Source organism: Gymnoscopelus braueri (assembly GCF_963280865.1).
Source record: "Gymnoscopelus braueri genome assembly, chromosome: 3".
Classification (NCBI taxonomy): Eukaryota; Metazoa; Chordata; class Actinopteri; order Myctophiformes; family Myctophidae; genus Gymnoscopelus; species Gymnoscopelus braueri.
Genome location: NC_137612.1, coordinates 8359344 through 8374348, shown reverse-complemented (window position 1 = coordinate 8374348; position 15005 = coordinate 8359344). Strand labels below are relative to the sequence as shown.

Genomic DNA, 15005 nt, shown 5'->3' with positions numbered 1-15005 from the left:
GTCTGAAATGAATACTTTCGAGACCTGCTTTGACCCTTTATGACATCCATTAGTAGGCCTACTAAACCAAACCCAGTGAGTTTGTAATAAACATAGATACGGTAGACCAGTGGTGGAAAAAGTACTCACATTTTTTACTTAAGTAAAAGTATCAACACAGCAATGTAAAAGCCCGGAATTAAACATTTACTTGAGTAAAAGTATTGGTATCAAAATGTACTTAAAGTACCAAAAGTAGAAAGTACTCATGCAGAATGTTTTCAAATGTATAAAAATCGTTTAAAAATAGCAGATCTGCAAGCTCACAATGCATCGCATCGCGACGCATTGTGAGCTTGTAGATCGGCTATTTTCAAATGGCCAAAATGTATATATAGGGCTGAAGTGGTTAATGTATGCTTTGTAATAATCAAAAATATACAAAGTAACTAGTAACTAAAGTTTTCAAATAATTGTAGTGGAGTGAAAGTATAATATTTGCTTCTGAGATGTAGTGGAGTAGAAGTACTGACAATTGGAAATACCCCAGTAAAGTAAAACATACCTCACAATTGTACTTAATATACTTCAGTAAATCATGTGCTTGGTTACTTTACACCACTGGTTAAGTGGAATTCATTTGTATTGCTTAAGAGAGAGGGCCATGGATGTTCTTTTAGGGCAGTGGTTCTCAAAGTGGGGTAGGATCGAGGACCCCCAAGTGTACTTAAGGGTGTTCCAGGGGGGTCCCCAGTGAAATGTGTTAATATAGCATAAAAATCAGTTTGACCACTTTAACCCTATTTATAATTGGGATATAGCTGATCTACAAGCCCACAATGCATCACACTGTAATGAATGAGAGCATATGCAGATCTGCTATTTTTTTAGGGAAAAAACTTAAATTGTGGAAGAAAAAACATATAAGTGAATCCTTTTGGAAAATGTTAACCCAAAAGTGTAGTTGCTCATTTGGGCCTCCTTCTTAATGTTGTGGTTCTTAAACAATTTCTTGTCAAGGACCATTTGTCCACGGATCCCCCCATCTGAAAATATGTTGTGCCAGGGCAGGGACCCCCATACAAGATTTGTGTTGTGAAAATGTTTCTTCAAGATTTTCTTTTGTTTTAATCTTGAAAAAGCAGATCTACAAGCTCACAACGCATTGCAAATCTTCTCTTATGGGGGTCCCTAGCACAAACTATTTAAAGATTAGGGGGGGGGGTTACATCAGACCACACCGAAATGTCAACCGGGCTATTTGATCTCAGGTGGATTTAACTAATTTGCGGATTAGTTAGTATTTAGGTCATTATAACCTTTAAATCACATACTGTCTGAACTCTGTGAGTCTTGGATAGAGTCCCTCCCTCTATGATAGAGTCCATTGGGAGTCTATTGACCAATCAGACTGCTTGAGCAGTAGCACATGGTACAGTGTGTGGGCAGGATTGCCATGTCCGCTTTTTATAAGCGGACTTAGGGCATGTTTTTCTGTAAAGTTGCTTGTAAATATATTAGTAATAGTATTATTGTTAGTAATTATAGTTGCTTATTTGGGCTTCGGCTAGCCCTAGTCGCTTCTTTTGGCCTTAATTGTTTTCATATAGACCAGGGGTCTTCAACCTTTTCAGGCCAGGGACCCCCAAACTGATAGGGAGATGGAGCAGGGACCCCCTACCTCGTAGGGTAGGGGGGGGGCTACCACATATATTGTATATATATTGTATACAATTGTGTTTTATATTGCCTGCTCCTATACGCACCTGCCCCAGTAGGTGTGCAAAATAAAAATTCTCTACAAAATATGTATAAACATACCATGTTATTGTGCATTGTGCCTCCATTTATCTGTTTGCTATGGATTCATTCACGTCTAAAGACAATTTGACATTTAAAAAAAAAAAAAAATATATATATATATATTTTTTCAAACAAAAATATTGTTTAATCAAACAACAATTTCGCGGACCCCCTGCAGTACCTCCGCGGACCCCCTAGGGGTCGCGGACCCCCTGTTGAAGACCTCTGAGATAGACCCTCGTTGCTTATTTCTCTCGCCAACACTGGCAACACAGTGTGTGGGCCTCGCTCTGTGCGCTCTAACCTGCAGGAGGTGACATCAGAGACATGGTCACAGTGTCACAGTGCCAGCAGTGTGGGACAGCTACAGCTTGTTAACATAAGAGATAACATTCACTGGAGGACAGGAGGACACCATCACAACACAGTGGATCTAAACACGGCCGCCCGTTTTACTAGTTCCACCTCCTCAACCCCCACCAGAAAAGGTATAACGATGATGTTCACATTATTTACTATGAAAATGAACCAGGATTAGCATCCGCAGCTAACTTTAGCTAACAAACTCTATAGCAGCAGCAACCATGGGAACTACATACAGTTCAAGCCATTGATCCTCCTGACAGATATTATTAGGTGGCTGGGTTTATGGGTCATTAACACAAGAAGATAGAGATCCTGTCAGGTGTTTGTGTGTGTGAGATCAAAGGTATCTGGGACACTGTCTGGTCATGTCAGGATAAAGAAGGATAAAAACACTCCATAATATAACTATGAGCTAATGTCTAGTAGCTACATCCAGCAGCTAGCTACTGTACAAGATTATTAGAGGTGATAATAAAGAATAAAGATGTCCAGTCTTAATGGAAGTGGGAATTAGTTACAGTGGGAATGTGTTTTATGTGAATTTGACTATATCTTTAAAGCGATATTGGGGTTGTTATTGGTTGAGATTCATGTTCATGCAATACATTTTGTTCTTCTAGAGCCAATGGCAAGGGAGAACACAAACTTTATAATATAGTATATATTTCCATAGCCTATACTTACATTCCATGGGTTTTATAAAGTGATATTATTGTTATTGTTGTTATTGGTTGAGATTCATGTTCATGCAATACATTTTGTTCCTCTGGAGCCAATGGCAAGGGAGAACACAAACTTTATAATACAGTACATATACATACATACATAGCTTACTTACATTACATGGGAATTATAGCTACAGTGGGATTGTTTTGGGAATTTGACTATCTTTATAAAAGTGACATTATTATTGTTATTGGTTGAGATTAATGTCATGCAATACATTTGCTCTTGTCGAGCCAACACACACACTTTATAATACAGTATACATACTTACATTCCATACATTCCATGATGTCAAATGCAATTCATGTTGTTTTGAGTAGCTTTGCCGTTTATATTAGGCTGCTAGTTGAGAGAGGAACTTTAAACATGGTGGAGATTGTTGTGCTGGAGTTGTTATGTTATTAAATGTTACTGTAGTTTGACAGCTGTTACTGACTGTGTTGCAGTGTGGGGACCAGTGGTCTTGGTTTTTAATCAGTGGTGGAAAGTAACGAAGTACATTTACTCAAGTACTGTACTTATAAGTACAATTTTGAGGTATTTTTTAAAAACTTTTGCTGAGTATTTCCAGTTTTCAGTAACTGTATTAGTAGACAGTAGTAGACTTCCACTACATCTCAGAGGCAAATAATTTAGCTACTTCAGCCCTATATACATTTTGGCCTTTTGAAGCTTGTAGATCTGCTATTTTCTAAAGACGTTTTATACATTTTATACATTTGAAAACTTATGCAATGGGACATTCTGCATAATGAGTACTTTCTGCTTTTGGTACTTTTAAATACATTTTGATACCAATACTTATGTACTTTTACTCAAGTACATTTTGAATTCCGGACTTTTACTTGTAAACAGTTTTCACTTTTCCACCACTGCCCACATTGTCATCCCAGATGAAGGGTTTATTATGACAAGTAATATCAATATTAAAACAATATTGTGATATGAGACTTGATATTGTTTGTCTGGGATTTTAGTTATTGTTGTCTTTTCCTGGTTTTAAAAGGTGCGTTACAGTACTAAAGTGATCTACTTTTCTGAACTTAACTGATTGTTCTAGGTGTTATATTATTTGCCTTTGCCAACTTAGTTATTACATGGGCATTATTGATAATTCATTATTTAAAAAAAACCTTGTTGTGTAAATATTTAATATTTAAAGCAATATTCATCCCCACAACATTGTCACAATATTGATATTGAGGTATATGGTGAAACATATTGTGATATTTTATTTCGTCCACACATCATGATGATGATTGATTACCCAGCGTTATAATGCCAATCCCTCCCCCTCTTTCAGTCCCCATCCTAATGGAAGGGTTTTGTTTACATTTGTTATACATAGAAACTAAAGATGGAAACATTGATTTGCTGTTGTCGTTGTTGAGATGTGCTCATGGGTGCTTCTGTTGTAACTGTAATTATTATACTGTATGTATATTCCGACAACAAAAATCACATCAGACTGGTTTTAGGAATCAAATGTGAATGTGTTGGAAGTTGGAACTGAATTCCTTTACTCTTTACCTAGACATTCTCAGTCTGTGGTTTTGTGAGATAGCCAAATGCTTGTACATTTGGGCACTGGTTACTTATTAGCAGTGGTGTAAAGTAACTAATTACATTTACTCAAGTATTGTACTTCAGTAAAATTTTGAGGTATTTTTACTTAAGTGGATCATAGACTTTTACTTCTACTCCACTACATCTCGGAGGAAAATATTGTACTTTTACTCAAGTCACATTTTGAACACAGGCCTTTTACTTGTCTACATTGCGATATTGATACTTTTACTCAAGTAAAAAATGTACTTTTTCCACCACTGCTTATTAGCCTCTTTTCTATTCTAAATGTGTCTGGTGAAATAATGAAGGTAACCAATAACAACATCAAAGGAATCTTAATGCGGCTGCTGGCATTCAGTACCTGGTTGCACTGCTTAGTGCTTTATCCCCATCTATGCCATAGATACTAACATAGAAACTAAAGATAGAAACATTGATTTGCTGCTGTCGAGATATACGTGCTCATGGGTGATTTCTGTTGACTGTAATTACTATTATTACACTGTTTATAAGCACTGCAAAAATCACACCAGACTGTGGTTTTAGGAATCAAATGTGAACACTGAACACTTTGGAGCTGAATTCCTTTGCCCTGTACCCAGACAATCTCAGTTAGTGTTTTTTTTTTAAGATAGCCAAATAGCTAGTACATGTTGACAGTGTTAGCCTATATATTGTGCACATACAGTACTTTTACTGTTTTGTTTTTATTCTGTATACACATGAAACCTACATGCCAAAACACACAGGCCCTCATAATGAATAGTGTTGTTCTTTATAGTTCTATATTCCTTTCTGATTGTTTCTTTTCTTGTTTTGTTAGTTTTTAGTAAACAAAAAAAAGTATTTTAGTTTTTTGTCTGAATGAAATACATCTGCCAAGTCAAACTCATGTCTCATTCTTTGTGAGTATGCACTTGATCAATTAACTGATTAGTTTTCCAATTAATTTTGGAGGCCAGCCACTGTCGTTAAAAAAAATAGGAACTTTTGGCATTGTTTTGCACTGTCTGCTAGTTTACAGTAGGCCTAGTAGTACTGTGTGTGCCCCACAGATGGGTGAGGCATTCGTGATCACTCGTCAGTTAGGGAGGTGACATAGATAGAGGGGTGATTGTGTAAACTGTCATACGCAGATTATGTCTACTCTGTGTTCTGTGAGGCCAAGGTTTGTCACAATTATTACATCATTATTTGAGATAATCGCAATTATTTTTGCATAATCGTCATAATCGTTTCCCTTCATCTGTATAAATTCATTTTCCCAAAAAAATTTAGCTGCGGGAGAATAGAAGTATACCTTTATGAAATATGGCTTGTTTTAACCATAGTACATTGTTAATTTGTATTAGATTTGTATTAGATTTTTTTGTTTACAAAACCCTAAAATAAATTATTTTTTATTTTTCCAATGTTCAATGCCAAAAGCCACAATTAAATTGTTAATCGCAATGATTTGTGTGACAATTAATCGTCAAGTAAAGTGTCATGATCGCGACAGCCCTAGTGAGGCCAAGGTTTTGGGGAAAGTTGGCCTTGGATGACTAGTGTAGTGTACAGTATTACACTATGGTCTTATCAGCTGTGCCCATTCCAATTTTACTGTTTTAAAAACACATCAGTAAACATATTAGCATAATTATACATCTAATGTTTTGACAGGGTAAATCTGACACTGCATTTCACTCACCTTATTTCTATGAATTAATCATTTTTGTTCGTTAATGACCTGGCTGGCATCTCTATTGTGGCCATCTAACTATAGGTGAAAACTGTCAAAAGTTGACAAAAGCGTGGAAAACAGCAGATCTACCAGCTCACAACGCTACGCATCATGACGTGTTTGTCACATCATGAAGTATATAGGGCTAAAGACACGTTAACAATAACAACGCACCATATGCTATTATTATATTTAATTATATTATTATATACTATACAATCTTCTTCATTTCTTCTCTTACTTATTATTCTTTAGATGTTAAAGACAGTGTTTAGTTATGGAATAATACAGCAGAGCATGGCACCTACCCTCGTATGGCTAGAATATGAGCCACCCCAACCCTTACTTTAAACCTCAAATAACCTCAATAACCATGTGCTTCAGTGGAAAGGAAATCAGACCCACTGGGTAGCCTTTATAGTCTCTCTACCGAACTGCCTATGTTTTTATAGGATTAGGTGATGAGGGAAGACCTTATTTGACTGGTAATAATGGTATATCATTGCTTTTAATTAATAAACAGGAGCATTTCAACATTTCTCATTACTGAGAAATAAATATAGATTATATTGAATTACTTAACCCATTCAATCCGGGAACGCATCTCTGTCATTTTCGATTTCTTTGGCTGTTCAAAAATAGCAGATACAAGCATAGCACTGAGTGCCGTGCTATGAGCTTGTAGATCTGGTGTTTTTGAAAAATCATTAACATTTGTGCAAATCTTTACAAATGTCTTCTAAATCCTAACAGTTTTGTTATAACAACTTACATCGTTATATCAGTGGTTCTCAAACTTTTTCTTGTCAAGGACCCCCAAAATTATGTTTTTGGCCACCGATCCCATCAAAATATGTTGTTCCAGGGACCCCCAGAAGCAAAGATTTGAGTTAAAAAATGTTTTTTCAATAATGTATGTATTCAAAGATTTGCTAAAATGTTAACGATTCTTTCAAAAATAGCAGATCTACAAGCTCACAGCGCGGCACTCTATGAGCTTGTAGATCTGCTATTTTTGAATAGCCAAAGAAATCTTTCAAATAACACGGATGCGTTCCCGGTCTTAATGGATTAGGTGATAAGAGAAGACCTTATTTTTGACTTTGTAATAATGGTATTGTTGCTTTAAATTAACGTTTCACACTACTCATTACTGAGAAATCAATACAGCTTATTAGCTTGTACCGCATTACTTAATCACATTTTACCGCAACCCTTGTCGTGTCTTACACAATGCACATTCAGCCATGACTCAGGGGAAAGAGCAGACGTGGAAGTCATGTGGTTTCTTTCACACTCACATGCTTCCAGAGACCCTAGAGCTTATGTTCTACAGAGAGCATGTTCTGTTCTCCAAAAACAACTGATAACTTAGGACTATGCTGGTGCAGAAACCTTGTATCTCCATATTTAATCATTTTTATGTTTTTTTTTTCATGAATGAATGTCCCATTTTATACTTGTAGATTATGTTATTTTTTTATTTATTTTTGTTAGTTTTAGAATATTTTAATATCATTCCCATATTCCCAAACGGACGCCTGTTTGAAAGTGGTTTAAGTCTGTCTGTGTTTTTTTTTATAAATATTTAACCAATATTTTTCCATTTCCTGAAAATTCACGGTTTTGTACATATAGGGCCCTATCTTGCAAATCTGCCTTACCCCTTATATAGCCAACCAAGCATAAAACAACTTGTCTTTTAGTTCTACTGGATCTCTTCTCCACTAGTCCCTCCCTAACATTTTTAGTCTAGTTTTTATTTGTTGACGAAATTGTCAATATATTTAGTCTTAGTTTCAGTCATCATAGCTTAGTTTTCAGTGAAAAAAGGTAGTCGACGAACATTTTTCGTCATAGTTTTAGTCGACGTTGTACCACACAACAGCGATGATGATGTGACATTTCAGAGCCAACAGTGGATGAAGGACAGCTGGATTGTTGAACACAGATACCAGGGCGGTCAAGTTTTCTGAAGAGTTTTCACATTTTTGTGGACAGAATATATGGGGACATGACATTTCACATGTTTTTCCTTCTGCTGAGTCATTGTTTGAAAAAAAAAGGAAACGGTTCTTTTTGCACAAATGCTGCTGCTTAGTCATGTTAGACTAAAGTTCAGAATGCATTAGAGTCAGTGCTTGCTGCTTGGTGATCTAAGTACACCACAAAAATATATATTCTTTCTCATTCTGGCTGGTTTTTTTCTTCTCGCATTTTAGGCAGGCAGATATTCCTCCCTCCTTCCCCAGGACCCTTGTAGCCTGCGCTCATGATGGCTGGGCAAGATACAGACCTCCTGGAAGGTAAGTGCTTATGATAACAGAAATGTGAGCGCTGCACCTCTGACTCTCCCATATGTCATGCAGTGATGGAGGTACTGGACTTTACTGTAGGCAGGAGGCATGGCTACATGGCAGTGTGCTTTCGTTACAGATTTGACCACTTTTAACGCCGTGTCCCTCCTTTCTGGCATGTCGTTATTGGTAAAAAAATTACATTTTAAATGTCTTTAAAAAATATATTTAAAACAATTTTTATTTTTTTATTCTTAATCCATTTAGACCAGAGGCCGATTCTAAAAACGCCTTCTAAATCCTAACCTAAGTTTTCTGAAAAACTTAAATATTTATAAAAAAATTACCAAAAATTTATGTTGCTGTATACTGCACATAGCAACAACTACAAGGGGTTCCCGGATTGAAAGGTATAGTTACGTATAGGGGTTCTCGGTCTAAATGGGTTAATAGCGGAAATGGCAGATCTACAAGCGATGCTTGCTTAAAGATGAATGAAATGTAATTTTGTCTGATCTTTATGGTAGAAGAGTATGTTAATGTCTCCCTGCTCTTCTATTGAGACAGTTAGATCGTGTCAAAGGTCATGTCTCACCTAGACAGGATATGAAGAACAGAAATTTTGACCTGATGGTCAAGATTAAGTATGTAGAAAAAAATAGCATCCCCTTTGCTCGCGGGGTGCTTGTGCGTACTTGTGCGCATGTTGGAACACACCTGCTACACACACTTTTTTTTCACTTAGAGATGGGCACAATAGATGCAGGTTATGTTATCCCTGATTCTTTATCTGTATACCACAGGGACATTGCGACAATAATGGTATCACGTTTTTTTTTTCTCTCTCTCAGTTCTCCTCAGCTTTTTTTAGAAATAGGAAGTTGAGTCATATAAAGGAATTAAGGTCATTGTTAGAGAGATCAGTTGATTCTAGAGACCGTAGTAGAAAAGAAGTTGGCGAGATGAATGAACACTCCAGACTAAGTGAGTAGTACTTGTTACCGTATGTAGCTTGAAGATGAAATAATTCGTAATACGTGTATATTGGAGGCTGAACCTTTGCTAAATTCTGTCTTGTCCTACACTCACAAATAAGGCTGTTGCAGTTAATGCATTCCTACCTTAATGTGGCTCAAAACCGTGTTTTTGTTTCTGTCTTTGACTTAAATTAGAACAGAGAAAAGTAGTCGTTCAGATTCACAAACCAAAATGAGACGGTTGCTGGATCAAAGGATCAACACTCGTAGAAGGAACAAAGCAGATCTGCACAGTTGTAGCTCCCTTAAGTGCAAATCTATTGTCCAAACATAAAAATGACTCAGACTCTGAAGAAGCACATAGGGTTGAAACATCACTTGTTTTTGTTTGTTTGTGCCAATAAATTTGTACTTAAGGCTACTGTATAGTGTGCAGATCTCCTTTTGTTATTTTAGGCCTACTCTCCTTAACGTCTTGTCTCGTAACACTTGTTGCCGCGCGCTCCCTCGCTGAAAATGGATTTGTGGAGTCACTGTTTTGTTTTGTTCTGTTTATTTGAAAAGTCATAACACAAGTTAACCCATTCAATCCGGGGGACGAATCTCTGTCATTTCTAGATTTCTTTGGGCTATTCAAAAAATAGATTTTTTAAAATCTTGAAAATGTGTGCAAATATTAAAAAAAAAATATATATTTTTTTAAAGCAAACATTCGTAACTCAAATCTTTGCCGCTGGGGGGGGTCCCTGGATTTTTACAATTATTACAAATGTTCGCTTTAAAAAATATATATATATTAACTCTCTCAGTGCCACGCCCCGAGATATCCCGAGCTTTTCCCGAGTACCCTCCGTGCCAGCACGAGAAATCCCGAGTTTTTACTTTTGACTGTGGTCGCGCTATTCTGTTTATTTTTCATGATCACTTTCGCTTCCTGACTCCTTCAGACTCATTGGGTTCCGGTTTCATGACACAGATTCCGTTTCCGGTTCTCATTTTTTTCCCGCGGTCATTTTCGGCCAGAATAGGGAAAGTCACGGTTTTTCACACGGTATAAAATACAATATAATAAATACAAATACAATAGTACAATACAAAGACAAGACAAATGACATTTAAGGCCCGTACACACTGCAGGAGATTGGGTCCGAGATTGCTGTCGCCGACATTTTTTGGCGCTCGCCGACAAAACCTCCCGATCTGACGCAGATCGGCCTTTGATCTGCGAGATAATGCTCGCTCTGTGTGAAAGGTTCCGCGAGACGATGTGGCCGCGATTATCCGCTCTGCGACGGCTTTCCGACCGTTTTCAGATAACTACCATGTTAGATATTCAGCTCTGTCCCAGACAGGAGATCGGACAGTATCATACATTATGAAAGGGTCTGCGAGGAGATCCACGCTACAGCCAATGAGAGCACATTACAGCCACCGTGGCCAGGGGAGCGTCGCTGGATCTGACCACAACAAACAGTCCCTACCGCAATATTACCGTCCAGTCCTGTATTAAGTTAACATTATAAAACAAAATGAGAGAGTGAGCGAGCCTGGTGGTGGGCTGTTTATTTTAGAGGAATTGTACAGAGAGAGAGAGAGAGACAGACAGACAGACAGAGAGTGAGAGCAAGAGCGAGCTCTGTGTGTGTGTGTGTGTGTGTGAGTGTGCAGCATGTGCACGCTGTTATGAACAGCGTTGCCAGATGTTGCGAGAGAAATAAGCAACCAGGTCTATGAAAACAAGCCCAAGAAAAGGCCACTTGAGCACTTTAAACCTATTTACAAATACATTGGATATTTGAAAATAGCCGATCTACAAGCTCACAACGCGTCGCAGCTATTTTCAAATAAAAATCTTGAGAAAATTGTGGAATATTTTCCAAATCCACACAAATCTTGTATGGGGGTCAGTGATGGCACAACATATTTACAGAAGGGGGGTCTGCGAACAAATACATATTATGTGTTGTTTAAACCACTGGTTTAAACAACATTAGGAAACAAGGCCAAATAAGCAACTACACAAATAAGCCCAAAAAATGCACCCCGCAACAACCAATATTTACAAGCAACTCTACAGAAAAACAAGCCCAAAGTCGCTTATAATGAGCGGACATGGCAACGCTGTCACTGACGGCTTCTGCGCACTTGACTGCGAGAGAGGGAGAGAGAGAGAGAGGGAGAGAGAGAGAGAGAGAAAGAGCGAGAGAGGGGGGAGAGGGAGAGGGAGAGAGGCATATCACGGGATACGTCGATTAAAATGAATTGGAATAAACTCAAATGTATGTATTGGGTCTGACTCTGGAGATAGCATCCTAGTGAACTATCCTACAGTGTGTCAGCCCTTGTCGGGGATCAATCCTGTTGTGAAGACCACAACGATATTATGACAGCCGATTTCAAGAAATAAACTCCTGCAGTGTGTAATGCTTAACGATCAGATAACCCCCCGAGCACTTTAAGGTCCTGCAATGTGTACCTGCCTTTAACTGACCTATGTTTTTTTTTTTGTGTGTTCCATGTTCTTAGAGGAGCCTCCCCAGGATAAAGGAGCCATCCAGACCACCCAGTACAGCACTATCTCTCCCCCAGCGTCGCCGGTACTTGAGGATGAACCCTTCTCCACGTACTTTGAGGAGAAGGTACCCATTCCAGAAGATGCCGAAAAGGTACTTATGACTATAATGTGCCTACTATATGTGTCTTACATTAACCCATTAAGACCTGAGGCCAATTCTACAAATGCCTTCTAAATCAGTAGTTCTCAAAATTATTCGAAAATTTCAAGCACTTTCAAGATTTTAAAAATAAATAGCAGATGTATAAGCTCGCAGCGCGGCACAAAGTGAGATTGTATATCTGCTGTTTTTGAATGGCCAACGCTAAAATCTAAAATGACATGTTTTTAATGTATATTATGTGTCTTACATTAAATCTACAATAGTGTTTATGTAACCATAATGTGCCTACTATACTATATGTGTCTTAGGTTAAATCTACAACAGTGTAACACGGCATTGCTCGTGATCCACAGGGCCTTTTGAGGTCACTTCGGTCCAAGAGTTCAACGTTTTTAATCCCTGTCCAAGTGGGTCAGATTTGGATTTTGGGTAGTTAAAAAAAAAACTAATATACAGCATTGTGAGCACTTTGATAATCTATCCGTGATCATAGAATTATCTCAGCAAACATTATGTTAGTTATCCACTCGGGTAAGGATTTTGAACTCTTGGGCCACTTGGGGATTAGAGGATAGACTTGTGCTAGTCTTTGGAAGATACGAGTTTCAACGATGACATTGAAAACACAGAACATTCAAAGAAAATTCAGTGCACCCTGCCGCCTGATTCATGATAGTATGTGCCTGTCATTCACTCTCAACATGGATATGAAAGTATAATATGCATTCTTCAGGTGGGATTAGATCTTATATTTGGACATTATAGCTTACAATACTATGTGGGACTGTTGGTCAGATATTGTATATGCAAAATAAGATATAAAACAATGAAATGTAACTTATATCGACTGTAGTATGGAATTGTATATTAGTAGCAAAATAAATGATAAAAGTGTTAAATTCGGTGTGTCTTTCGTTCAGATCTTTAGTTTCCGTAAACTGTGGGCTTTCACTGGACCAGGGTTTCTCATGAGCATCGCCTACCTGGATCCAGGAAACATCGAGTCTGACCTGCAATCTGGAGCTAAAGCAGGCTTTAAGGTCAGTGGTGGAAGAAGTACTCTGATTCTAGGAAAAGTAAAGCTATTTTCAGAGCGCGACACCCACACGCGGCCAAGCATAAAATGACTTGTCTTAGTTAGTCTACTGGATCTCTTCTCTTCTATTTGTTGACAAAATTGTCAATATATTTAGTCTTAGTTTTAGTCATCATAGCTTAGTTTTTATTTAGTTTTTCGTCAGTGAAAAAAAAAAAAAAGGTAGTCGACGAACCTTTTTCGTCATCGTTTTAGTCGTAAAAATTAACTCATTCAGTGCCACTGGCCAAAATTCATTGTAAAAAAGTGCCATTCAGTGCCACAGCCAAAATTCATTGTAAAAAAAAGTGCTTAGGAGCCGAGATACAGCCTTTTTCAGTAAGAAGTTAAACAAGAAGTGAATGGAGCAGAACATTTTCAAATCATCATATCTTGGGTTCTGAACCTTTTTTTTCCAAAAAAATAGATTTTTTATTTTTTTTTACGTTTTAGACGTCCAGTGGCACAGGGCTTATTACAACGGACGTTTTAGACGTCCAGTGGCACTGAATGAGTTAACACTGCTGTTGATGCTGTCTCTCTCTCTCTTTCTCAGCTCCTATGGGTCCTGCTCGCGGCCACCATCATCGGGCTTCTCTTGCAGAGGCTGGCCGCCCGCCTGGGAGTCGTCACCGGCATGCACCTCGCTGAAGTTTGCAACCGGCAGTATCCCACTGTGAGATTTACCTTTTTTTTCCCTCACCCTTTTTTCTTTATTTTATAAGTACTTTGACTTTAACCCTCCATCCAGTCACCGGCGGGGGGCTAGCTCAGTGGTTCTCAAAGGACCCCCAAATCAATATGTATTTGGCCAGGGACCCACATCTGAAAAGGTTCTGTGCCAGGGACCCCCAGAAGAGAAGATTTGTGTTAAAAAAGTCAAAATTATACACTTTCTTTTAAAAATAGCAGATGTACAAGCTTGCTGTGAGCTTGTATATCTGCTATTTTTTAAAAGCCAACGTATAAAATATGGATAAAGTTGTTACAATTGCTGTGATGCTGTATTAACACATTTTCCTGGGGACCCCCTGGAACCCCCACCAAGGACCCCTGTCCACTTTGAGAACCACTGGGCTAGCTGACATGGGAACGACTTGTACACTTTTAAAAACAATGTTAGATTAGTATTTTTATGATCACAATTGTGCAAGCCCATTCCCATTTGAAGTTTAATACTTTTTTTTGGCAACACTGCTTGGCTCTGTGTGCTTGGTGCTGTAGTCTGCACTTCCTAGAAAAGGAGCACAATGCTTGCACAGTGGAGGAAATTCTAGACATTGCTGCCTTTTAACACCTACGGTGAAATAGTCCGCTTCCATTGGTCCAGACCCAGAATGTCATTTTGATATGTTGTTTCTTGTTTCACTAGTTCAATTCACACAGGACCTAGGGCTGTCACGATTACAAATTTAAGTTGACGATTAATTGTCACTGAAATAATTGCGATTAACTTAATTTTAATTGTGTGTTTGGCCATTGAACATTGGAACATATGAATAAATCTGTTTGCCTTTTAGGCTTCGTAATAACAAATTGCACAGGGCAGATATGGCAAATAACTTAACTCATTGAGTGCCATTAACGTGTTTCACGTGTTTTTACCGCTATGGCGCAACGTGCCAATGACGTGTTTGACGCGTTTTTGAAAAAATAGTAAAAAAAAAAAAACATGAAACATTGAAAAACATGTTCAGAACCCAAGATATCGTCATCTGAAGATTTGCAGCTCCATCCACTCCTTGTTTAACTTAGAACTGAAAAAGGCTGTATCTCGCTTCCTAAGCACTTTTTTTTTACTTGGCAAAAAAC

The 15005-nt window shown here is 38.0% G+C and overlaps 1 protein-coding gene across 1 annotated transcript in view; it reads left to right on the top strand.

Annotated features, from left to right (window-relative positions):
• The first annotated feature begins 2086 nt into the window (after nucleotides 1-2086).
• LOC308083095 (natural resistance-associated macrophage protein 2-like) overlaps nucleotides 2087-15005 on the top strand; it is a 29873-nt gene continuing 16954 nt past the window's right edge. Inside the window, exons 1-5 of the mRNA XM_080425232.1 lie at nucleotides 2087-2270; nucleotides 8389-8472; nucleotides 11967-12106; nucleotides 13039-13158; nucleotides 13750-13869. Coding sequence (XP_080281358.1) covers nucleotides 8439-8472; nucleotides 11967-12106; nucleotides 13039-13158; nucleotides 13750-13869 — 414 coding nt within the window. The 5' untranslated portion in view covers nucleotides 2087-2270; nucleotides 8389-8438. The remainder of the gene's footprint in view (nucleotides 2271-8388; nucleotides 8473-11966; nucleotides 12107-13038; nucleotides 13159-13749; nucleotides 13870-15005) is intronic.